The 24,516-nt window shown below is 45.5% G+C and overlaps 1 protein-coding gene across 1 annotated transcript in view; it reads left to right on the top strand.

The window, feature by feature from the left end:
* Nucleotides 1-10,539: 10,539 nt before the first annotated feature.
* The window catches only part of Entrep2 (endosomal transmembrane epsin interactor 2), a 406,727-nt gene continuing 392,750 nt past the window's right edge, over nucleotides 10,540-24,516 (top strand). Inside the window, exon 1 of the mRNA XM_060367282.1 lies at nucleotides 10,540-10,899. Coding sequence (XP_060223265.1) covers nucleotides 10,681-10,899 — 219 coding nt within the window. The 5' untranslated portion in view covers nucleotides 10,540-10,680. The remainder of the gene's footprint in view (nucleotides 10,900-24,516) is intronic.

The following is a 24,516-nucleotide window of genomic DNA, read 5'->3' as shown; positions in this document are numbered from 1 at the left end:
GGAACTTCCTTCTTAGCCTCATTACCCTCTCTGGATAATCTAGTGCCAGTTATTTCTCAGGGGAATTTTAGAAAACTCTAGTCAATAGCAGCTTGCAAGTGATAAGAATTTCCATTTCAACACAGAGCTTAGGGTACAGGGTTAATTTAATAAATAGGAGTGACTACCACTATCTGCGAAGGGCTGTGCCAGGTACATTAGGATGGCACGCATGACTGGGCTGGGCTTAATATTAGCAGAATAATGCTGCTCAGCATTCAGCTCTCAATGTTCGCAAAATCCTTTCCTGCTCATGGTGAATTAAAGTCTTATCCCAGAGCCTGTGAAGTAATATCTCAGGGTTCATCAGGGTGAGTGGTCTCCTTTCTGTGTACTTGGTCGTCTTTCAGTTGTTTTTTTTTTTTTTTTATTTAAAATAAGCTCCCCCCCATAATATATCTTGATTATCCTCCGTCAAGGCTCCCAACCTCCCCTCCCATATGGATTCACTTCCTGTCTGTCTCTCATTAGGAATACAAACAGGCTTCTAAGGGATGATAATGAAATAAAGTACAATAAGATCAAACAAAAACTAACACGGCATTGGACAAAACAAACAGAAGAAACAGAGCCCAAGAGAACACGCAAGAATCGGAGAACTACTCATTTACACACCCAGGGATCCCATAAAACCTCTAAACCAGCATAATGTACCTATGCAGAGGGCCTGGTGCAGACCTGTGCAGGTGCTCGGCATGCTGCCTCGGTGTCGATGAGTTCATAAACTTTGTTCATGTTGAGTTAGAGGGCCTTGTTTTCTCGAAGTCCTCCATGCCCCCTGGCTCTTACACTCTTTTCTGACTCCTTTTGACAGCGTTCCCTCAGCCCTGAAGGAATTTGTTTGATGAAGACATTCATTTTAGGGTTCAGCAGTCAATGCTCTCTCACTCCCTACATGTCTGGCTTTGGGTCTCTCTATTTGTTCTCATATGCTATGGGAGGAAGCTTTTCTGACGATGGATGAGCAACGCCCTGATCTATGAGTGTAGCAGAAGGTCATTAGGAGTCATTTTATTGCTATATTTCTTTGTAGAGCAGTAGTAGTTGGCCTGCCCCTAGTCCATGAGCTATCTAATATCAGGTTCTTGGTTACACAAATAGCATCAGGTATGGGTTGCACTTCAAAGAGTAGGCCTTCAATCAAAGCAGATGGTGGTTGGTTACTCCTGCAAGGTGTATGCCACCATTGCCCTAGCATATCTTGCAGGCAGGACTGCACTGTAGATCAAAGGGTTTGTGGCTAAGTTGGTATTTCTGTTTCTCCTTTTGTAGCCTACACAGTGTACATTCCTGTACCAAAGATTCTAGAATGTAGGGGTGAAGGCTCTGTGGAGGCACCCGCTCAACTCCCAGGTTCAGTGAGTTGCATAGTTGTCTTCAACTTTGGGGCCATGCTACCAGCATGTGGAGAGCAACCTACAGTCTTGACAAGAAGGCTGGGTTGTTTGGGGATTCCTGTGGGACTCCTTTGGACAAAAGCTCAATTAGATATAATCTAATCCTGGTTATCAGAAGCTCTATTTGGTGACAAGAGATGGCTCTATCTCCCCCAGTATTTGGCAATTTTATTTAGATCGCCTTCATATACATTTTCTGAAGCTTCCATTGTACTAGATAATTTTAGCTGCCTCTTCCTGTATTCACTCTCATTCTCTTTTCCCTGCCTCCCCACTTTATCCTCTCATTCCAGTCCCCTCATCCATCTATAATTACCTAATCCATTTCCCTTTCCTAACAAGATTTGTCTCTCTTATCCAATTACTCTGTATCTAACCTCTGTGGTTCTACATATTGTAGCTTGGTTATCATTGACTTAGTTAGTTGTCTTTCCGTTGTTACCGCGGCAAAAGGATAGATAATTTTAAAGGCAAGAACAGAAACAAGCCACTTTCATACAGACTCTCTTCCCCATCAGTGCTCTGGAGCTCTCGCGCTTCCAACTACCCCACAGTGGCTGTCTGAGCCAACATGCTCCAGAGTTGGTGGTGACAAGCGGAGGATGCTGGTGGTCCAGTTCAGCCCCTGCAGGAGGAAGAACTACCACACTGTTTCCCATCTGCACTATTCAAAGTCCCTAAAGTAATGTGCTTCAATTTTTCCACATCCTACCCAACAATTATTTCCTGATTTTTTTTCTAAATTATAGTCATTCTAGTGTGTATGAAATGATATTTCAGTGTGCCTTTTTCTTACTGTGGTAAAATACATTTAACACAAAGCTTACCATTTTAATCATTTATAAGGGAACAATCCTGTGGCATACAATATAGTTCAGCATTGTGTGACCATCATGTAGAGTGTACGTTTTTAATTTCCCCCAGGAAAAACCCTGCACCCATTCAACACCAGCTTTCCATATCCCCCTCCCCCAGTGAGCAGCAACAGCTATTCTGTGTTCCTTTTCTGAGTCTGACGACTCTGGGTTCTTCTAATCAACAGGATGATTGTACTTTTATGGCTGGCTTGTTTCACTTAGCATAATGTCCTGAAGGCTTGCCCATGATGCCGTCAGGGTGCATCAGAATTTTCTACCTTTTAATGATGAATGTTATTCTTTTGTCTGTGTATATCACATTTTATTGACTTATTTAGTGTGTGTGTGTGTGTGTGTGTGTGTGTGTGTGTGTGTGTGTCATGGCATGCATGTGAAAATTAGAGGGCAACCTTGGGTGACAATTCTTACCTTCAACCTTGTTTGGGATGGGATCTCTTTTGTTAGACACTGCTATTGTTCACACATCAGAGAATTGCTTCCTGCATTTCTCCTGTCTCATCTTTTTGTAGATGTGTGCTGAAACTACAGTTTTGGCTTTTGCAGGGGTTTTGGATATTCAAACTCAGGCTATGGGCCTGAATGTACAAATATCTCTTTGAGTCTCTGCTTTCAATTTTTTTTTTTTGAGTATGTGCCCAGAGGTGTTTAGAAATTCTTTTCTAAATCATAGAATAATTATTTTTAGCTTTGTTGGGGAATCCTTATAGTCATTTTCTACAAAGGCTCTATTACATTATAGCAATGTGCAACTGGTCTTATTTTTTCATATCCTTGTCAGTACATCTTATTTTCTGGCCTTAACTATCTTAATAATGCTCTTTGAGTCATAAAAAGATTTTAATTCCTTGAATATGATTTACCTAGTTTTCTTCATTGCTCATATTTCTGTTGTCATAATTTACCAGTCAACTGTTACTATAATGAAATACCTGATATAATTAGCTTATTAAAAAAATGGGTTAACCTTGGCCTACTGTTTTGGAGATTCCATTGCAAAATATAGTGGTCTCATTGCTCTGAGTCCCTCTGATACACCTATTAAATGGCACCCAGTTGACAATGGCAGGGATTAATTATGTAATGAAGCAAACCTCATCTCCAAAAAAATGAAAGAAAAAAAAATAGAAGTACCAGGCTCCACAAACTTGTTTAGGTATTTTTGTGTCTTTTTCTGTTGCTATAATTAAATGTCCTGACAAAGGCAACTTAAGTAAAGAAGGATTATTTTTAACTCACAGCTTTAGGTTGTAGTCCACCATGGTAGGGAAGTCACAGCAGCTGGAGCTTAAAGTATTGGGTCAGATTACAGCCACCATCAGGAAACAGAAAACAACAGATGCTTGTGCTGAAACCACTTTTTCCTGCTTATATAATCAGCCAAGGGAATAGTGTTGCCCACAGTGGGCGGGTCTTCCCAACTCATTTAACCTAATCAAGATAATCTCCCACAGGATGCTCAGAGGCTGGTCTCCTCAGTGATTCTAGAGCTCATCAAGGTGAAGGTCAATATTAACCACCACGGCTCCACTCCTTGCCAATTTGACACCCAAAGATGCCATTTTAAAACAGAGCCTTACATCCCCTTGTGTTCAAAATCCCATGCTTATCACATGCTGCAAATTGCAATCTAACTTTAAAAGTGCTCATAGTCTTTAGCAATTCCAACAGTTTAAAAGCCTGAAGTCCACATCTCCTTTGAGATTTAAGGTGATTGCTTAACTGTGGACTGCTATAAAATAAAAAATTAAATAACATCTTTTCAATATGCAGTGGCACAAATAAACATTCTTATTCTGAATGGAAAACCTGGGGCATTGTAGAGGAATGACTGGAGCAAATGAAGACCAAATCCAGTACAGAAAACAAACAAACAAACAAACAAACACAAACAAACAAACCCTGTAATTCCATGTCTGGACTTCTGGGTTCCGAAGGACTGAGGAAGCCCCACTTCTCCAGCTGTGTTATGGGCACTACCATATCCTCTCTCATGGGCTGGCTCTACTCCAAGACTACAGCTTTCCTCAGTGGGTGTTCTTTAGTGCTGGCATCTCTGAAATCCTGGGGTCCCAATCACAACTTCGACTTAACCTCCATAGCTTCACGCAGCAGTCCCTCAGGATCTTGTAGGGAGTTCAACCCTGTCCCCAGATGATCACTGATTCAGTACAACAGGACACCATCATCCCCGTAATCTTGCTAAGGCAATTTCACATGGATTATGCTGCCACGTTTTGTTGCCAGCTTGAGATTCAAGACCCGTAGCTGCTTTAGACCACAGCTAATCCAGGGGAAACGTGTCCCCAGACAGTTATCTTTGAGAAGCAGGGAATTCTTTAGTCTAAGCTCTCTTCTTTCAAATGAATTTGGATCTTCACTAGGCAGAGCCTCAGATGGGTGGGGCTTTACCTTATGGACACCTCTGCTGGTATCCTAGTGTAGTTCTGGAGGACTTTCCTCAGTGGCTCTAGTCTCCAACACTTTTAGCTGCTTTCTTACCACTGGCCTGAATGCTTTACTATCTTGAACTTTCTTCTGCCAGGTAACTAGTCGCTTAATTTTTAGATCAACATCATTCAAGTTCTTAAGACTTGACAGATTGTAGCCAGTTTCTGTGACAGCATGTATCATGAAGCCTAGTGCCCAGCAAGTTCTGGTTCATCTCTGAAATTTCATGATTCAGGCCTCCAAGGTCTGCATTTCTCTCAGCAATTTGGGGGGGTGGTGGTGTAAAAATGTTTATTATCATCATCATGTGTATGCTTGTCTGTGTAGGGCACATACATGCACATGGTATACATTAAAGTAACTTTTATTTGGCTGATGTAATTGTTGCCTTTGAGGCTTACTGCCTCCATCTGTTAACTTAGGCCTTGTCCTAAGTTTCTGGAAGTTTGTCCTGGAAGCTTCTAGCATCTGTACAATCTAACCTACATCTAGAATATTTTCAGCCTCTGAGGCTTACTGCTGAATAATCTCACCCTTTCTACCTCTATTTTAACTCTGTCTGGTTGGTTCAATTGAGCTGTTCTGGCTCAAACTCCTCTCCAAGCTAATTGATTTAAACTGACTTCTCTATCAGCTTCTGACTGAATTGCTTTGCTTGGCTTCATATTAACTTTGGTAATCTGTTCTAATCTTCTGTCTCCTTCTCATTCTCTGGTTCATTCTGTCATCACCTGTGTCTAGCTTGTTCTCTCTTCAACCTGTCTCTATAAAACTCTCCCAGTAAGACTGCCTCTGAATTTTACAAACTGAACTTCCATAAACTCAATCAACTGCATCGCCTCTAAACTTATTGGGCCCATGGTTTGTTTATTTCTTTGCCTTCTGACAGTGCCATATATATATTTGATATAGGGTTTCTCTGTGTAGCCTTGGCTGTCCTGGACTCACTTTATAGACCAGGCTGGCCTCAAACTCAAAGAGGTTTGCCTGCCTTTCCCTCCCAGAGTGCTGGTAACACAGCATGCACCACCGCATCTGGCCGCCATATTGTTTTGATTACATCTTTGTAATAAGCTTATAAACCTGGAAGTGTGAGTTGTCCATTTTTTTTTGAGACTTTCATGGTATTTGTGGTCCCTGTAATTTTATGTAAATTTTAAGACTTGTTTTTCTAATTCTGCCAAAGATGCTCACATTTAAATAATGTGTTGGTTCTGTAGAATTACTTGTGTAGTCACATCTTAATGTTGTATTTTTAACCATGAATATAGTATGTCTATTCATTTATTTAAGGACTGAATTTCTTTTGACAATGCTTTGGAGGTGTAAGACTTATGCCCCTTTAATATAGTCATAGGCACTTGATTCACTTAGATCTTACTGTGAATAGAACTGAATCATTAATTTCCCTTTTAGATTGCTCATGGCTAGGGTACAGAAACACAACTGATTTTTGTGTATGGATCTTGTACCTTATATATATTTTTTGAATTTATTAGACCTCACAGCTTTCATGTAGATCTCGTCAGACTCTCTCTCTATAGGATTCCATCACTGGCAAATGGGCATCATTTTGTACCTCTCTTTTTTAATTTTGATGCCTTTATTTCCTTTTCATGTTTAATTGCTCTAGTTAGCGCAATGTTGACTTGAAGTAGTGACTGCAGACTTCCTTATTGCAGTCCCCTGGTCTTGAGAAAAAACCTTGCAGTCTTTCAACACTGAGTGTGATACTGGCTGTAGATTTTCCATAAATGCCCCTTCCAATGTTGAAGGCTTTAAGGGAGGGGGAGTTTGAAACAGTACTCACAGAAGTAACTCGAGACCTACTAAGATGTTACCCTTTCTGGAGAGACTTTTCTATTGCTCTTGCCAGCTCCCAGGTTATGCAGTGCAGGACTGCCTTCGCTGTGGGTTGTGTTTGAGTTTTCAGGGCACCTTTACTCTTAGGGTTCAGCCATTTGGGGTTCCATAGCAAGGCAGGAAACTGCATTACTGAGTCCTCAGTTCCAGAAACTTCTAAATTCAAACTCATCTCTCTATTCCTGTACTTCACCCACCTTGATGATTTCTTCCCTCTCAGATCTTGGCCTGCTGTTCCTTTATTTTCTCCCTAATTCTTTGATGCGTTAAATACCCCAAAGACATTTTATCTTGTTTTAAGTCGCCTTGAGCAGATGTTGCTGGTTTCCCATTCCCAGAAAAGGGAGTCCCTTGCACCATTACTTGTTGGGAGTAGAGACAAGTTTCTTCTTGCTTAGAGGGGACACAATCACTTCTCGCCCATTTACAGAAAGACACATGCCAAAAGGAGCAAGAATGGAACAAGCTGCATGGCAGCACCAGGCATTTGGTCTACATTACCCAATTGCTCATGTCAAAAAGAGCTAAGTAACTTGACTTTCATCAAGACGGTTAGTAACCTGATTTGTTCTGCTCAAAACAGTGGTTTTAGTCATTTTGTCTAATCTGATCTAAGCAGGAAAAGGAGTTCGTTTTGTTTTGTGTCTTTTCGAGACAGGGTTTTTCTGTGTAGCCTTGGCTATCCTGGACTCCCTTTGTAGACCGGGCTGGCCTTGAACTCACAGGGATCCACCTGCCTCTGTCTCCCCCAGTGCTGGGATGACAGGCATGCACCACCATGCCCAGCTAAAAGTTGTTTTAAGTTGGACCAGGAAGTTGCCCAAGCTCTGCTGTAATACTGCAGTTTGTGAGAGACAAATCCTGAGGATCAAAGGGGTCGGTGAGATGTTAGGAGCAGAGGAGGAGGGTAGACTCAGACAAGCACAATCTTCTCCCCCTATTTTCATTTCTCCCTTTCTTCTTGATTCATGGCTCCATGCCCATGAAATCAGCTCAGCTTAATTAACTCCAAATTCCAAGATAACTGCAGCCACCATAGTCAACAGAATCCTAAAATTCTGTGAATTTTGGTGCAGTGGTGTACGCCTGTAATCCCAGCACTGAGGAAGGCCGAGGCAGATGGATCTCTGTGAGTCCAAGGCCAGCCTGGTCCATGACAGCCAAGGCTACACAGAGAAACCCTCCTTCAAAAAAACCAAAATCTGAAAACAAAACAAGACCCCCCCAAAAGAAAAAAAAAACAAACCCAAGGAAACAAAACCAATTCTGTGAAACAGTGTTCAACAAAATTATAGACTGGACTCTCACGTGATGTCACAAGCGACCACACCAGAATGGCATCACTCAGGCTGAAATGCCAACCTGAAGGAGACTTACTCATCTCACTTCCTGGGAAATGTCCAGCACTTCAGTGGCCTGATAATGGCATCCCCTCTGCTTTAATCCCTATCACAAGAGGAATTTTGAAAGCACCAACCCTTTGGTTGGGTACTACTTTTCTTCACCTGTCTTCATTTCTCTGTATTGTTGGTGCCGCAGAGGACAGTTCTTATGATCCTGAGGGCTACCTGACTCACAAATTGCTCTTTATTCAAGTTTGTTGCTAAATTATTTTGTCCTGAGCATGTTTTTTTAAACTAATAGGACTAATTATTAGAACAGCAAAGTAACTTAACTTCTGGATCAATCGCTTTGGCTCTCTCCGTGTCAAAGTTCCCAGCAGAGGTAGACATTTGGTAACCCACTTCACTCGTGCCTCCTGCTCCTCAGAACTGTCGGCAGGCCGCCCATTAATTGAAAAACTTCCACGTTTACTTTGCAAGCAATTTAATTAATAAATGAGAATTTCCTGGAGGCTGACACTTAGCACGTCTTCCGGTTCAAACCATCACCGGCACTTCCAAAACATCTCCACATCTGAAAGCCTTCACCTAACCCAAATCACTACCACCCCTTTGTCCCATCACCACCCCTCCCCCCACTTACCAGCCTTTGCCCCGCCCCCTGCTCCCCCCCCCCCCCTTGACAAGCCTATAGCAGTAGTCTCTGGATTACAGTGTGGTCAGAGAGCTCCTTTCCAGTCGCTGGGGTGGCAGGTGTAGCAGTATTTTCTATCCCACTGAACCCAGATGCAACTGACTTTAAGGCAATTATCTGTGTACTGACAAAGTCCCCCGGGAGACCAAAAGTTCCCCCAGGGGTCTTGTCTGCTTTTGCTTGTCTCCGATCTTCTCTCTGGCAAACAGTAGGATTTTAACATAATTTTGACTAGTATTCAATGTGGAGAAACTAGTAATTTGCTCATCTGTTATGCTGATTATTTTTCTTTTGATGTCTCAGAGGCAAGGCCTCTGCTGGTTTTGTTCACTGAGGTACTTACTTCTAAGAGCTTTAAATGGATGGCTTCCGCTTAGACCCCCAGTCTGAACCGGTTTTCAGAAAAATGCGTGAATTCGTGAGGGAGATGAGGGCAGTCGAGTATCACGCTTTGATATTGTTTCAAGCACTGACAAAAAAATGCTTCCGTGAGAGAACTTCTAGAGAGAAAATACCTCCAGGAAATTGGAATCTGTACCGGGGCACTCTAAGCACCTGGCCAGAAGCTTATTCATTTCATAAAGAACTGGGAGAGATGGGAGCAGTTGGCCACAGGCCAATATTTGGAGGTCATCCACTTTATCCTGGGATTCCCACTCTCTCTCTCTTCATCCCTTGGCCATCCAGTTAAATTGGAAAATAAATCCCATCCCTGGTAAGGTGTTGGCTGATAAAGGCTTGAGCTATTGCCCCTTCAAGGGGAATTTGCATTTTAATAGAGGCTCGTCAAGCCCCAAAGGAATCAATATCTCTACCGTTGAAATTTCAAGCACCAGCAATTGAGATATTTTCGGAGGACACTGTTCAGTATTTCCAATCCAACAGCGTGGGGAGTGAGGGTGGGGGAGACGAATGGGGACGGACGACTCCTTAAGACCTGCCAAAAGGCCATGGAAGAATGGCTTTTGGCTTTCATCCTTTTAACTTTGCTTTTCTTTTTGGTCAGTCTTTCATACTTCCAATACTCTAGGCCACTTGCAACACTAGTAGGCTTAAAGCTGTCCCATCAACAGGGCAACAAAGCCATTACGACAACCTAATTTCCAGGTTTCCTTGCAATTCCCAGGAAGCCAATCGTTAATAAAACTGTGGGCAAGAGGGTAGGTACATAGGCGGTTTAATAGGCTAATACGGTGTCCATTTACATTTGCTTTGTATATTATTTCAAAGTTCAAACTTGGGAGTTGTTTTTCTAAAAAGCCCCGCAAAGAAAAGGTAGATAGAAGTCAACTGCGTGCCCCAGGAGTGTCCTAGGTGGCTGCTAGGGAGATTCTGGAACTGCAGGAAAGCCTCTAGGCTTATCTAGGTCTCTGCCCTGCAGAGGGACTGGAGGACGCTGAGCCTCAGGGCTCAGCGCAGGAAATCCACAGCCCAGGGCTCTAAGCCCTCAGCCTCGCACATTCCCCAACTGGTCTCCCACGCCTCGGCCAAAGGCTCCCCCTCGGTGCCCGCCGCCCTGGCCAGTGTCCAGACTCCGTCAGCTCTCTTCTCGGGATCCGCCACCGCCCGGGAGGAGGCGCCAACGCGGAGGACACACCTGCGACCTCTCCGGCTCCCCGCTGCCAGCCCGGTCCCCCGCTTTGGCTCCTCTGTCTCTCCGGAGCCCAGAGCGCAACGACTGGGCTCGCTCCCGAAGCCCGCGGCGGCTCGCGCCCGGCACGGCGGCTCGCGCCCGCGCTCGGCCCGGGGAGCGCGCGAGCGAGCGGGCGGGCGGACGGGCGGGCGAGCGGGAGAGGGCGCAGCGCGGCCGGCGGGCCCTGCGCAGCGGCGGCAGCGGTGGCATGGGCGCGGGCACCGGTGCGGGCTGCGGGCGCCCGGCTCTCCGCCTGGCCCGGGCCGCTGGCGTCGGCCGCGCGCCGCAGCCTCTGCTGCCCGCAGGGAGGCGGTCCCCGCAGCCGGCGCAACTTGCCTCGGCGCCTCGGTGAGGAGCGCAGCGCGGAGAGAGCTCCCGGGACGCGATGCCTCCGGCCGGCGGCCCCCGCACGCCGCGCCCGCACGCGCTGCCCCGCAGCCTGTCCCGCCTGCGCGAGTGCCCGGGTCGTTCCCGCATCGTACTGGCTCTCGGGGCCACGCAGATGGCGCTCGGATGCCTCATCGTGGCCGTGAGCTTCGCGGCGCTGGCGCTCACCACCTCGGCCCGCGTGCGCCACTCCTGCCCTTTCTGGGCCGGCTTCTCGGTGAGTGTCTGCGGCGGCGGTGGCGGCGCGGGCTGGGACCGGGAGCTGCGGTGGCGGGGACGCGGCCCGCGCCGAGTGGGGGAGCGGACGCCCGGCTCTGGCAGCCTCGGCTCTGCGTGCAGTTTCCAAGTCCGGGCTGGCGAACTCCGGGGACTGCGTCGCGTCGCGCTGTCTCTCCAGCGCGCTGCGCCCGGAGTTACTTTTCTGTAGGGGAAAGGAATCCGGCGTCGCCCTCCCCTCGCCGCTTGGTGGGTAGCGGTCGGCTGCGAGTCCCTGTCTGGGACAGCTGCCAGGAGCCCTGCTCGCCGGTGACCGACCCGGGCGACCGTGACCGAGGCGGCGCGGGGGCGCCCGAGCCCGGTGCAGAGCCCGCTGCGCGCGGCTCCCTCCGCTGCGGTCCTCGCCGGTGGCGCGCGGGTGCTTCGCAGCGTTCGGTTGGTTGCGGGTCAGTCTGGAGTGGCTGTCCCCTCTCAAGCCACTCACCTCCTGGGCACGGGGACTTCTTGTTTCTTCCCTTAAGCCGGGAACCGCCTTGCTGGACCGGCGGGGTGCCGGGGAGCCAAGAGTGTGCCTTTTGAACTCCAGGCTGATTTTTCAGGTTCTTGACCATCAAATCTTTCTCCAGGAAGCATTTATTAAAAAAGCCATTGGTCCGAGATGCTTTTTTTTTTTAATTTTTTTAATTTTTGGTATTTTGTAGCGTTTCGGTAAAAGTTGCTTATTTTCCATATTAATAAAGTATAGACATATGGGAATAGAGAAATGCGGCATGGGTATTCATAAAGACTTGCATTTATGAAGAACTCTTGACATCTGTAATTGCATTTGGTCGACGGTGCACAGACACAGGCTTCCAACGAACATTCTGCATTTAAATTCTGCATACTCAGAACCGAAACAAGCCTTGTTATTAATGGCCGCTGTTTGTTCTTAACTTTTGTAATTAAAAAAAAAATCAGTCCTGCATTTATTTATTTATTTATTTATTTATTTATTTATTTATTTATTTTTATTTAGTTTTGTAATGGTCTTTGTTCTTGCAAGTTCCTTGTCTGGTTTAAAATGAGATCCTAGCAAAACTACCCTGCAAGCAAGCAAGGATCGATACCAGGTGTGGCTGTTCATCCTAATGGGGGTATTAATTTTCAGAGCTTATTTCAGAGGGGGTGGGGGCGCATCTTGGAGAGCAGAATAGGATGGCAGGCCGTGTGGTCACAGCTCCCGGCGCTCCGATCGATGAGAGGAGGTGGGAGGCCGCCTCCGGGGAGCTGTGGTCCAAACCCGCCCCTATATATAGTCCCCACACATCTGTTGCTCGGTTTTTAGCATTACTTAATATGCATTGTTTTCATGTCTGTCTAGTGGGTACTGAGTTTCAGCCTGCTGGAACCAGCCTACAGGTGGCAGACTGGTGAATTAGCTAGGCTGTTTCCTGAGCCTCCTCCACCTTCTCTGAGCCTTAGCCTGATTCCCTAGGGTTTGCAAAGAGAACTGCTTTTTTAAAAAAACAATAAGCCTCAAAAATGAAACATTAATTAGAGACAGTTGAAAGTGTTTGTGTAAAAAAAAAATACACATTCCCTACATATTATTTCAGGAGTTAAGTTTGGATATGTAAAACAGTAATGCAGTTTGTGTTTCAAATGCTGTTGTCTTCAGCAGCTCTACGTGGTGATTAGCTCTAGATACCCCAATTCTGAGTCATGTCCCCGTGTTAGGCTGTGTGCTCACATTTCTCTGGGCTTTGGGGAGCAATGAGCCCACCATAAAGTGCTTCCATGTTTTAACTCCTGCCGTCTGTCCTTCCATCTGTATTCACACAGGCTTCTTTTCCGTCTTCGTACTTAACCAGCTACAAGTATTTTTAATTTTTGTCTATGCTGGGGATGGAACATCTCTATACATACTAGGTAAGTGCTCTCCCAGTGACTGACCTCTCCAGCCTTTTAAGGTTTTTCAATACAGAGTTGTCTCTGCCCCGCAGAAGGAACGGTTAGTTGCAGTTAGAATAAGGTTTGCATGTTGATGTACTTGTGTGTAGGTAGCATGCCCCCAGTTTCAGCAGCTTCTGGAGCCAAGCATTCCATCAACCACAGATTGAAAATATTCAGAAAATCCCATATCAGTACAGATACATGCACAGATTTTTCCTGGTCAATTAATAACCAAACAATAGTGTATAGCAACCATTTGCATAGTGTTCATATTGCTTTAGTTATTCTAGGTAGCCTAGAGATGTTTTAAATGCACACAGGAAAACATGTGTGGGTTCTATGCAAATTGTTTGGTATATAGGAGATTCGGACTTTCAGTGGTGGAGGTTCCTGAGTTCAGTCCCTCATGGTAATGATATGCTTGCCCTAACTACCTTGAAAGCCTTTAAGACAGGTGACCAGGATGGCTGGCTCTGTGGAAACCCACACTGGGTCAGAGCTGGACTTTGCTCCGTGAGCCTTCTGAAAGGAGACTGGGTGCTTTATTGCTGCTCCAGACTTCCTGTCTGTGGTTTGGACCTGGTGAAGAACAGCTACATCAACAGTTCTTCTATTTAGGAAGAAGAAATACTAAGAAAGACAGTTCCTGCTTTATTGAGTACCTACTGTGTAGCAGACCCAAGGATCCCTTTCACAGGGGCCATCGCCCCTTTCACTGGTGGCCTAGTGGACCGTGCCGCTGGCGCTCAGGGCTTTGGACAGTTCCCTCCCTTTGAATTTCCTCAGGTGTCTCACTTGTGTTAGCCAGGGGAATGCCTCACAGTCAAGCCCGCTCTCTCCAGGGCCTGCTCCTCAAGCAGTCCTGGCAACTTGTGCTTAGTGGTCCTAAAAGAAGAGAGAAGAAAAGAGTAGGTACTCAAGGTCACTGAGCCAAGAGGTGGCTTTGGATTTAGTTGCTCTCACTTTAGAAACACCAAGTGCCTAACTGAAGGTGACACTTAACTATCTTAACTATGTGGCAGAGGGCGGGGGAGAGGGTGGTGAAGGAATTCACCTTGGCTAGGCGATCACACCCTAATCATGCCTGAAAGGTGAAGGCTCAAGAGAAATTTGAAGACACAATGTGTGTGTGTGTATGTATGTGTGTGATGTGTATATGTGTGGGTGTTCATGTGGATACATGTGTGCATATGTGCTGTATGTGTTTGTATGTGTGTGTGTGCGTGCATGGGTGCACGTGACTGTGTGCCTATATGTATGTATGTATGTTTCTGTATGTATACAAGGTGTGCACATACATGTGGTATATGTGCATGTGTCTGTGTGTTTTTGTGTGTATGTGTGTGCATCTGTGTGACCATATGTGTAGGTGTGTGTATTTATATGTGTGTCTGTGTGAGTGTATTGTGTGTATATGTAAGTTTGTATCTGTGTTTATATGTATATGTGTATGTACATGTATGTGTCTATGTGTGTATGTTTGTATGTGTGAGTGTGTGTATATATGTGTGTGTGTGGGTATGTATATGGGTGTGTCTGTGTGAGTACACACAGGATCGCCGTGTGGAGGTTTCAGTCCCTGGCTATCTGGCCCATTGCTTTCAGGTCTGTGGCAAGGCACACTGTGGTAGGAGTGTATACCCTGCTTATTTTGAACTAGATGGCAAACATGAGGAAGGAGGAGGAAGGGGCTGAGGTCCACAGTTCCCTTCCAGGTCACTTGAGACCTCCCGTTAGGCCCCACCTCCTTGTGACAGTGCCACGTGGAACCAAGTCTTTACCACATGGGCCTTTAGGGGACATTCTGGATCTAAACTCTAGGAGGGGAGCTTGACAGAGCTGGAGACTGCTGAGGGTTAGCAGCTGTGGCCAGAGGTTAGTGATGAGCAAAAAGCCACATGACACTTTGATTCTGGAGGAGGGTCCTTAAATAGTTCTCTGTCCCGGGATGTACTGTCCAGCATGTTAGGAGATGGGTCACCTCCCTTCTGTGTGAACCTCTGGTACATTTGAGTGGTGATTGACAGTGTACAGGAGCACAGAGCTGGGAGGGGTCTTGGCCAGTTACTCTTTAGTGGAGCTGCTTCGTTCATTCTAATTTTGTCAATGCCCAGGACACTGAATAAGTGCATTTGAAATCACCTGCCCAGCCGCTGCTGGCAAAGAAGCTAAATCTCCGTGTTCTCTTTAAGAGCCAGTGCTGCCGGAATTCTAAAAATATTCCTAAAGCAGTCTGTAATTGTTGCCATAACTAAAACCCAGAAAATGTGCAAACATGCACCCTCTCCTCCATCGGTGCTCTGCTGATAGGTAACTGACATTACCAGTGGTGCTTAACGACCCTCTGCAAACTTCACAGTCACAAGCATATCACGGTTCTTATGTGTGGAATGCTTGCTTTTCTTTTAAAGCATATAAAAAAAGAAATGGGATTCTGCCACCACATTTTACTCCATAGCTCCCTCCGAAATGTAGTGTGTAGCGAATAGTCCCTTGCCCATAGTTGGTGACAATTTTGAATCCATTCTTTCAGTCTACACCACAGATGATCATGGCTTGCTTAGTTCGTCTGCTGCTGGGAGATTTCTGGGGATGCAGGTTCCATGTCTGAGGCTGCTTATCTTAGGTGTCAGCGCCTGCTTCTGAGAGTGAGTTCCTAGAGTGGAATTGTTGGTAGTCAGAGGCTGCCCCGACTGGGATTTTGTTAGGTGTTGTTAGTTTAGTTGAGAGAAAAGGTTATAATCATTCTCCCCAGGAGCCTTGCAGAAGGATCTGGTATTTCCTACTCTTGAGAGATGGCATATTTGCAGCCTTGAGTGTTTTTATTAATCTGACAGAGGAAGATTAGCGTCTGTTTTCATTTGTTGTGAATTGTGAATTTTCATGGCCACTTCATTGTGTGTTGCAAATCGCTTCTCACTGGACTCAGTTCTTGCTGCCTTTTGCAACATTTAAAACTTTCACAGTTCTGTATTTTCATTTTCACCTTCATAGTTTCTGCATATTTCACTCTTAGCTATCATTACAGAGGTCACTGAAATAGCCCTAAGATTTCTATTCTAATACTTCTGATTTTATATCCACATCTTTACTAACAAGAATTTATTACTTTATTTTATTTGTGTATACCATGCACGCACACACATGAAGGCCAGCGGACAACCTTGGGTATCATTCCCCCTTAGGTGACATCTACCTTAATTTTTGAGGCTGAGTCTCTCACGGGGACCGAGGCTATCTGATTAGGCTATAGATCCGTCTGTCTCTGCCTCCTCAGTGTTGGGATTAAGCGCTTATACCACCATGCCTGAACTTTTCACGGGTGCTGGGTATACTCAGATCCTCAAGCCTGCACAGCAAGAGCTTTTCCACCTGAGCTATGCCCACAGCAACAGAACTTATATATATTTTTTATTCATGTTACATCCTTGTTGTAGCCCTATCCCTCCTCTGTTCCCGGTTTCATCCTCCCTCCATTTTTCTCTCCCTCCTCTTTTCTTCAAAAAAGGAGAGCTCCCTTTCCCATCCACCCCAGCTAATCAAGTTGCATCAGGGCTGAATGTGTCCTCTTCCCCTGTGGCCTGCAAGGCAGTCACGTCAGGGGGAAGTGATCAAATGGCTGGCAAGTGAGTCTTTGTTTGATGCAGTCCCCACTTCTCTTACTAGAGGACCCATATGAAGCTTAAGCTACATCTTTGTAGGGGGCCTAGGTCCAGTTCCTGCATGGTTCTTGGTTGATGCCTCAGTCTCAGCAAGACCCTCTGGGCCCTGGTTAGTTGGCTCTATTGGTCTTCTTGTGGAGTTCCTGTTACCTCCATGTCCTTTTCTCTTTCCTCCCACTTTTCCACAAGACTCTCTACATATCACCCAACATTTGATTGTGAGTCTCAGCATCTGTTTTGAGGCGATGCTAGGTAGAGCCCCTCAGAGGAAAGCTCTGTCAGGCTTCTGTCTGCAAGCTTAGCAGAGTATTGTTCATAATGTTTGGTTGGCACTCTGATAGGGTGGGTCTTTGGTTGGGCCAGGCAATGGTTGGGCATCCCTCAGTCTCTGCTCCATCTGCTCTATCTTTATCCCTGCACATCTTGTAGGCAGGGTAAATTTTGGGTCTAAGTTTTTGTGGGTGGGTTGATGTTCCCTTTCTTCTACTAGGAGACTGGTCTAGTTAGAGGGTGTCCTCTTGAGTCTCTATGACCTCTGCCAGTAGGAGTCTCTGCTTGAGTCCCCCTCATATCCTCCCAGAATTTAATTTTTATATTCACGTCTTTACTCATCCAGTTTTTATTTTATTTTATTTTTTTTTTACATACAGTATTGAGAAAGCTAACTTTGTTTGCCTTCAAAGTTCCTATGTAAGCAAGTACTATTTTGGCTTCTATTCAGTTCTTCTCCCTTGTCTATTTTAAGGTCAAATGTTCCCTTCCCTCCTGGCCCACTTTCCTCTTTTTCTGTTCTCCCCTCTCCCCTTCAGGTGTTGGGGATTAGAGCCTGGGTCTTGTCTATACTGGGCAGGATATGTGCCACTGAACCACACCTCTAGCCCAAAAGTTCATTTCAGTCATGCAAATCTCGTGGTGAGTTTTGCTGTCTGGCAAGGCAAGTCAGTCTACACCATTCCTCTGCTTCGAAGGTGACACGAACATTCTTCCGGATCAGTGACAAATGGTTGTCTGTTCCCAAGGCTGACTTAGGGTTGGAATCACATCATCTGTGTGGGTTTTGGAAGCTCTGAGTCTTCCAGGTCAGGAGCTCACTGTGTCTCTCATTAATTGAGAACATTTTAGAAAAGATTCCATGGCGCTGTGTTCTTCACGATGGAGTATTCTTCACTCTCTTCTAGACTCCCATTGAAAGTGATTTAGCCATTGGGGGAGACGGTATTAGCATGAGCTGAGGGACGGCACCTCAGCAGAGGGGACATGGTGCTTCTGGCAGTTCCAGGGCTGGATAGATGGGTCCATAACCACCATGAGTTACTTGCTCCCAAATGGAGAATGGTGGGCACCTCCAAGAGCAAATGGAAAAACTGAATTTTTTTTAGGTAGCTGAGAACAACTGAGCAGGGATGTAGGAGAATCTATATCCCACCTTGGAGAACCTTAGAAACACACTAAGTCCAGAAAGCCTCTGCTGAGAAAAAAAAAATGGCTATAAATGTATACTAACTTGAGCAGGACAGGAACACAGATGGCATGGAAGAGTAGGCTCAGATGGGGGAGGTGAGGAGGAGGATCCCCAGGGAACAGAGCTCAGAAACTGCTGGTGCCACCTTTCAGTAACAGTAACAGAACACCTGACATAATCACCTTACAAGGAGGAAAGGCTGGGGCCGGGAGATAACACACTTGCCATCAAAGTATGAGGACTTGGGTTCAGATCCACAGCACCAGTGTAAGGAAAGTCTGGCTCTGTTGGTGTTAATGATAACACCAGCATTAGGGCAGAGATGTGAAGATCTCAGGAGGTTGCTGGCCAGATGCCTAGCTGAATTGGGAAATTCTACATTCGGTAACAGATCCTGTTTCAGAACAGTAAGGCAGACAGTGGCTGAGGAAGATATCTGAGGTCAACCTATGGTCTCCAAATGGATTCACCTATGTATGTGTGCACATGCTCACTCACAATTGTGTACTCTCACCACAAACATGCCAGGAGATTAAAACATAATGTTCCAGTATATGCTAGCAGCTTTGTAGGTGCAATACCAGTGAGACATCAGGAGGGTCAAAAAATACATGTAGATGAGAAATGAAATGAGGAAGAAGGAGTTCAGAAGCCAAAGAATTTTGAAGTGACTGAATTATAAGGAAAGCAGGAACAAATGGATTCCACTGAAATGAAAGTAGAGAATGCAGAGGAGAAAGTGAAGTGAAAATGAAGATGGAATAAAGTGAAATGGCAAAGTAAAAACGCAGAAGACAAGCAAATGGACTGACACATGGGGATCTGTGGGGGCAGGGAAGGGAATGTAAGCAACAGGTGAAATGAATCCTTAGAACTATTGTGCAAAAAAGCATTTTCCTGAAATTAAAAAAAAAAATCTTTGAGAGGACGCATGTATGGATAGAAGAATCAACAGGAAACAGAAAGAATGGAGACTAGACCTCAAAAGAATGGACTTCCAAGACCAAGACTCATTTGCATGTCAAAGTGGATATCCTGGGCACTTGAAGGCATCTTGGAATGCTATAGCCAGATTCTGTGTTGGGGACTAAGAGAGCTTGTTCATTAAAACAAGATTTTTTTTTTGAAAGTTTTGAAATAACTGCTAACCCAGACAAGTTGCAGAGCAGAACTGGGGACCTGTGCCCCAACCATAGTTCCCATTGCACTGGCCTTGTACTTGAGGATGCTTTCTCTATTAAATGTGGCATCATTTGTCTTGTTGGTCTGTTTCTGGATGTTTGGGAGCTAAGCTGCCAGGTGGATGTGATATCACCCGTGTAAGGTTCAGTGTGCTTTCTCCACTGAAGGATGCTATCTAGCCAGCACAGACCTCTCTGCATTAAGAAATCAACACTGGAACAATCTTCCTCCCCAGTCTGCAGACACCATTCCAGTTTCATCAGATGTCCACATGTTTCAGCTCTCTCTGTGGCTATCTACCTTCCTCAAACCTGCAGGCCACAGACAGAGACCTTTGCTGGTTCATCCTTAAAGCCTCTTCCAAGGGAAGCAGACTTGGAGAGACACCCAGTCTGCATGATTTGATTGTATAAGGAGAATACTTCCTTCTGTATTTCAGGTTTTTACTGAGGGCAGGAGGGGGTTGATTGGGAGTTTTGGAGAGGTATATGGCATTGCACCTTAGGGCTTTACCAGAATGAAGGGAGTGAGATGAAGCCTGTGGTGGTTTCTTATGGCCTCATGTCATAAGAAACTTTGCATGTCTGCTTTGCATACTTGCCAATAGTTCATCCCCCGTGGGAGGCATTTTACCACTCAGAGTGTCTTCGGTAGAACAGTCCTAGAAGGAAAGATGTGGACACAGCTTCCTCTCAACCTTCAAAACTCAGCCTTCTTGGTACCCCTTGGTCATGGAGGCCATCATCTGGACAAATGGGGGACACCCTCAGCGTCTTCAGAAGCTTCATTCACCTTTAACAAATGGTGACAAGATGGCTCAGTAGGTAGAGGCACTTACTGCCAAGGCAGAAGGCTTGTCGAAGATTCCTGAGACCCACATGGTGGAAGGAGAGAAGCAATTCCTGCGGATTGTCCTCTGACCTGCACCTGTGTGCTGTGACACACACACACACACACACACACACACACACACGAGTGAATAAGTAAATAAATAAATGTATGTAATAAAGCTCCAAGTACCTTGAGATAATCATATAAAGTGGAAACAGGTATTTTTTTCTCCAGTTTATAGAGGCTTTGGCCCTCGATTGGTTGTCTCTGCTGCTGATAGGCCTGCAATGACGAAACACAGAGTGGGAAGCATGTAGTAGGTTAAAACTGCTCATCTAATGTGTGTGTGTGGCGGGTGGCTGGAATCTTGTTCTTTTTAAGAGCATGACCTTGCAACGACCTAGAGATTTTTCAGTGGGCCTCAACCCCTAAAGGCTCCTGTCGCTTCTCAGTGGTGCCACCTTGGGAACAAGGCTGCAGCACACGGATCTTTGGGGCTCGCTTAAGATTCAAGCTATAGTATCTGGTGGCTGTAATGGGTTCTCTTTGCTCTCCTGGGGACTCTGGCTATGTGTCTTGCCTGTGTGCTGACCAGGCACAGCCTGGACTGTCTGGTGTAGAGACTTGGCAAGTTGAGAATGGTACTGATGGGCCTAAGTCTTCTTAGCATGTCAGACTCACCTGGATTCTATCCCTGTATTTAGGTCTTTCTTCTGATCTTTCACGCTCTGCATTTTTGAGCTATGATCAACAAACAAACAGATCACACACTTGAGGTGGAAACATGGTGCTTTAGTGTATCTGGTGTGATGATCGTCCCATAGTCAAACTAATCAGCAAATCCCCCAGAGGACAGTTCCATGTTGGTGTTTTGTGGTGAGCTCATGAGAGAGCGCTCACGGTCAACTTCAGTTTGCAGCACATGCCCTGCTGTTCATCCTGCAGGCACCAGCCGCCAGAGCTCGAACCTCAAGGTTTGTTCATTTGACCCGCATCTCACTTTTCAGTCTTGCTGCCTTCATGCAGTGATGAACTATTGTCTCCTCTTCTTCACCTGCAGCTGAGAGGCATCACATTTGACTTACGGGACACAGTACAGTGAGATGGACCGTGATGTAGGAAGTGAGCCTGGAGGCACCAGGAGGGCTAAAATCCTGGCGTTTTTAGGGGTGCCTGTGTGATACTGGGACACAGCAAATGTAAACAGAGCACTTCTTTGTATCACTTCTTTGTCTGCAAGAGCCTGTGGTAAATCGTCTCAGAGGCCTCCACCCCTCTCTGAAGCAGGACCTCTTGTAGCACAGGCTAGCCTTGTATTTGCGATGTAACTAGCTGTGGTTGGAATTGTACTCCTGGTCCTCCTGCTTCTCTCTCTCTGGGTGCTTGGTCTTCTATCGTGTGGGTTGTCTTCAAATGTCGGACATGTACTTTAAAATACCCGAACCTGCCCTAACAAAGCTAAACGTTAAAAAGTTTATTATTATTCATTTCATTTGTGTGTGTGAAATATCCATGCTTGGTATTGATGGGTTGTGATCTGTCATGTGGCTGCTGGGAGCTGGAAACTGAACCTGAGTCCTCTGCAAGAGCAGCAAGTGCTCTTAACTTCTGAGCTAGCTCGTCAGCCCCAAATAGTGTGTTTCAGATGGACGTGAAACTTAATTGTTCTGAAATGAGTATTTAGAACTTAAGCTGATTCTCTTGTACAGAAAAATTGAAACACGATGGGACAGTAAAATTTTATTTGAGAAAATAAACCTTGCCATCATCTAATGATAGGATTAGTTCAGGCTTGGCACCTGTAACGAGATCAGTCAGAGTGAGCCATTTGTGTGTTCGGGGTTTGTATCTGTGGTTCTTACTGCAAATCAAAAGTACTCAGAACAAAACTGCACCCGGGCTGGTTGTCTGCAGGCTCCTCTAGTCATTGCCTCAGCGGTGCAGGGAGCAGCTACCCACGGGGTGTCTGCTTACACTAAGCATTGCACCGTCCAGGGTGCACCATGTAGGTGCGATTTCAAGTGCATGAGAGGATGTGGGCAGGCTCTATGCCAAGACTGACAGTACAGTCCTGTGTGTGTGTGTGTGTGTGTGTGTGTGTGTGTGTGTGTGTATGTGTGAGCATCTGTGTATATATGCATGCCTGAGAAGGTGGACTAAAATATCAAGGGTCCTGCTTCATCTTTTTCTGCCCTATAACTTTGAGACCAAGGTCTCTCACTGAACCTGGAACTAGGCTGGCAGCCAGAAAGGGATCCTTTTGTTTTCATCCCCCACAGTATTGGGGTTCAGGAGTGTGTGTGGCCACATCCAGCTTTTTATGTGGGTGCTGGGGATCCAGACTCAGGACCTTAAATGTATGTAGCAAGTGTTCCTACCAACTGAACCATCTCCCCAGACGGATGGTACCATTTTATAAATGAGACTTGAGCATCCGTGGATTTTTGTGCCTGTAGGGGAACAAAGGGACATCCACAGACACTGAGGGACAACCATAGACACCTAGGTACAGCCACAGACACTGATAGGACAGGTGTGGTGGCTCTCAGTGAATACACATGGTGATTTTGAGATATGGGTTTGGAGCTCAGGATTCTAATGACCATAACCATTTAACATGTTGGAAGGCAGATTGGCCTTGATGAACATAAATTTACCAAATCTTCTGATTTAACAAACCATTATTTTCTAGTTACACCTAACAATTCTTTTCAACCACTCACAGAGTTGGTATCTTTATAGAAACTGATCGTTGACCCCATGTCAGCAAAAGAGAGAAACAGAGCGCCTCTTTCATACCTGCCACATCCGCTGCACACTTGGTGTCAACAGTCCTCTTGGCTTGCCAGCCACCCTTGGGCACCATAGAGGATATGGGATACAGTAGTATGGGCTATTCAAACAGGAGGGAAGCACATTTAAGAAATGCCGTAGACTGACAGAGCTGCCAGTCTGTCATGACACATAGTATACTGTTACTGCTTGATGTTTTCATGTTCTTTGTCATATAGACACACACATACAAGTATACACATATATACGTATGTACATACATACATACAAACAAATAAACACTGTCTTAGTTAGGATTTCTATTGCTACAACAAAACACCATGACAAAAAAGCAAGTTAGGACAGGAGCTCCACAAGAAGAGCAACAGAACCAAAAAATCTGGGCCCAGGGGTCTTTGCAGAGACTGATACTCCAATAAAGGACCATGCATGGAGATAACCTAGAACCCCTGCACAGATGTAACACATGGCAGCTCAGCCTCCAAGTGGGTTCCCTAGTAATGGAAACAGGGTCTGTCTCTGACATGAACTCAGTGGCTGGCTCTTTGATCAACTCCCCCTGAGGAGGTGGGGCAGCCTTACTAGGCCACAGAGGAAGACAGTGCAGACAGTCCTGATGAGACCTGAGAGGCTAGGGTCAGATGGAAGGGGAGGAGGACCTCCCCTATCTGTGGACTGGGGGAGGGGCATGGGAGGAGAAGAGGGAAGGAGGGTGGGATTAGAAGGGGACAAGGGAGGGGGCTACAGCTGGGATACAAAATGAATAAACTAATTAATAATAATAATAATAATAATAAAGAAACAGAAACCAAATAGTACCATTTAAAAAAAAAAGCAAGTTAGGAAGAAAGGGTTTGTTTGGCTTACACATCCATAGCACTGTTTGTCATTGAAGGAAGTCAGGCCAGGAACTCAAACAGGCAAGATCCTGGTGTTAGGAGCTGATGCAGAGGTCATGGAAGGGTGCTGTGTACTGGGTTGCTTTCTATGGCTTGTTCAGCCTGCTTTCTTATAGAACCCAGGATCACGAGCCCAGGGACTGTACCACCCACAATGGGCCCCCTGCCCTCGTAGATCACTAATTAAGAATATGCCTTACATCTGGCTCTTATGGAGGCATTTCTTCAACTGAGGGTCTTTCCTTTTTGATGACTCTAGCTTGTGTCAAGCTGAAACAAAACCAGCCAGCACACACATATACATACAAACACATGCATTATATGCAAACATAGAAGTACATACGTGCACACACAAATATACACCTATAAATACATACATGCAAACACATACATAAATATACATACAAATACAGACAAGCATATATACATACAGATACATACAAATACACACACACATACAAATACATACTTACACATACAAATACATACATACATAAGACAGTAATACACGTATACTATTACTCTGTTATTTGTGTGTGTGTGTGTGTGTGGCTCTAACACCAGCCAGCCAACCAACCACAGCCATAAAGAGATCCTGGAATATTCTTCCTGCCCAGTGATGTGAAGGGTTACCCTCATGGTTCTTCCTAGTAGCCCAGATGATGCATGGCTTTCAGTGACAGGAACGGAATCAGAGCTCAAGGAATGAGGGAGCCAAGCAGTGCTCCACCTTAGAGAAAGAGCCTGGTGCCATGTGCTTGCTGGCACTGGCAGTGGTATAGTCACCTCTGCCTTCTCCATGGAGGATACCGCTCAAGACTCCCAGGGGATTCCCAAAAGTTTGGTTAATGTCC

Source organism: Meriones unguiculatus, chromosome 14 (genome assembly GCF_030254825.1).
Source record: "Meriones unguiculatus strain TT.TT164.6M chromosome 14, Bangor_MerUng_6.1, whole genome shotgun sequence".
Lineage (NCBI taxonomy): Eukaryota > Metazoa > Chordata > Mammalia > Rodentia > Muridae > Meriones > Meriones unguiculatus.
This window is presented reverse-complemented; position numbering and strand designations above follow the sequence as displayed.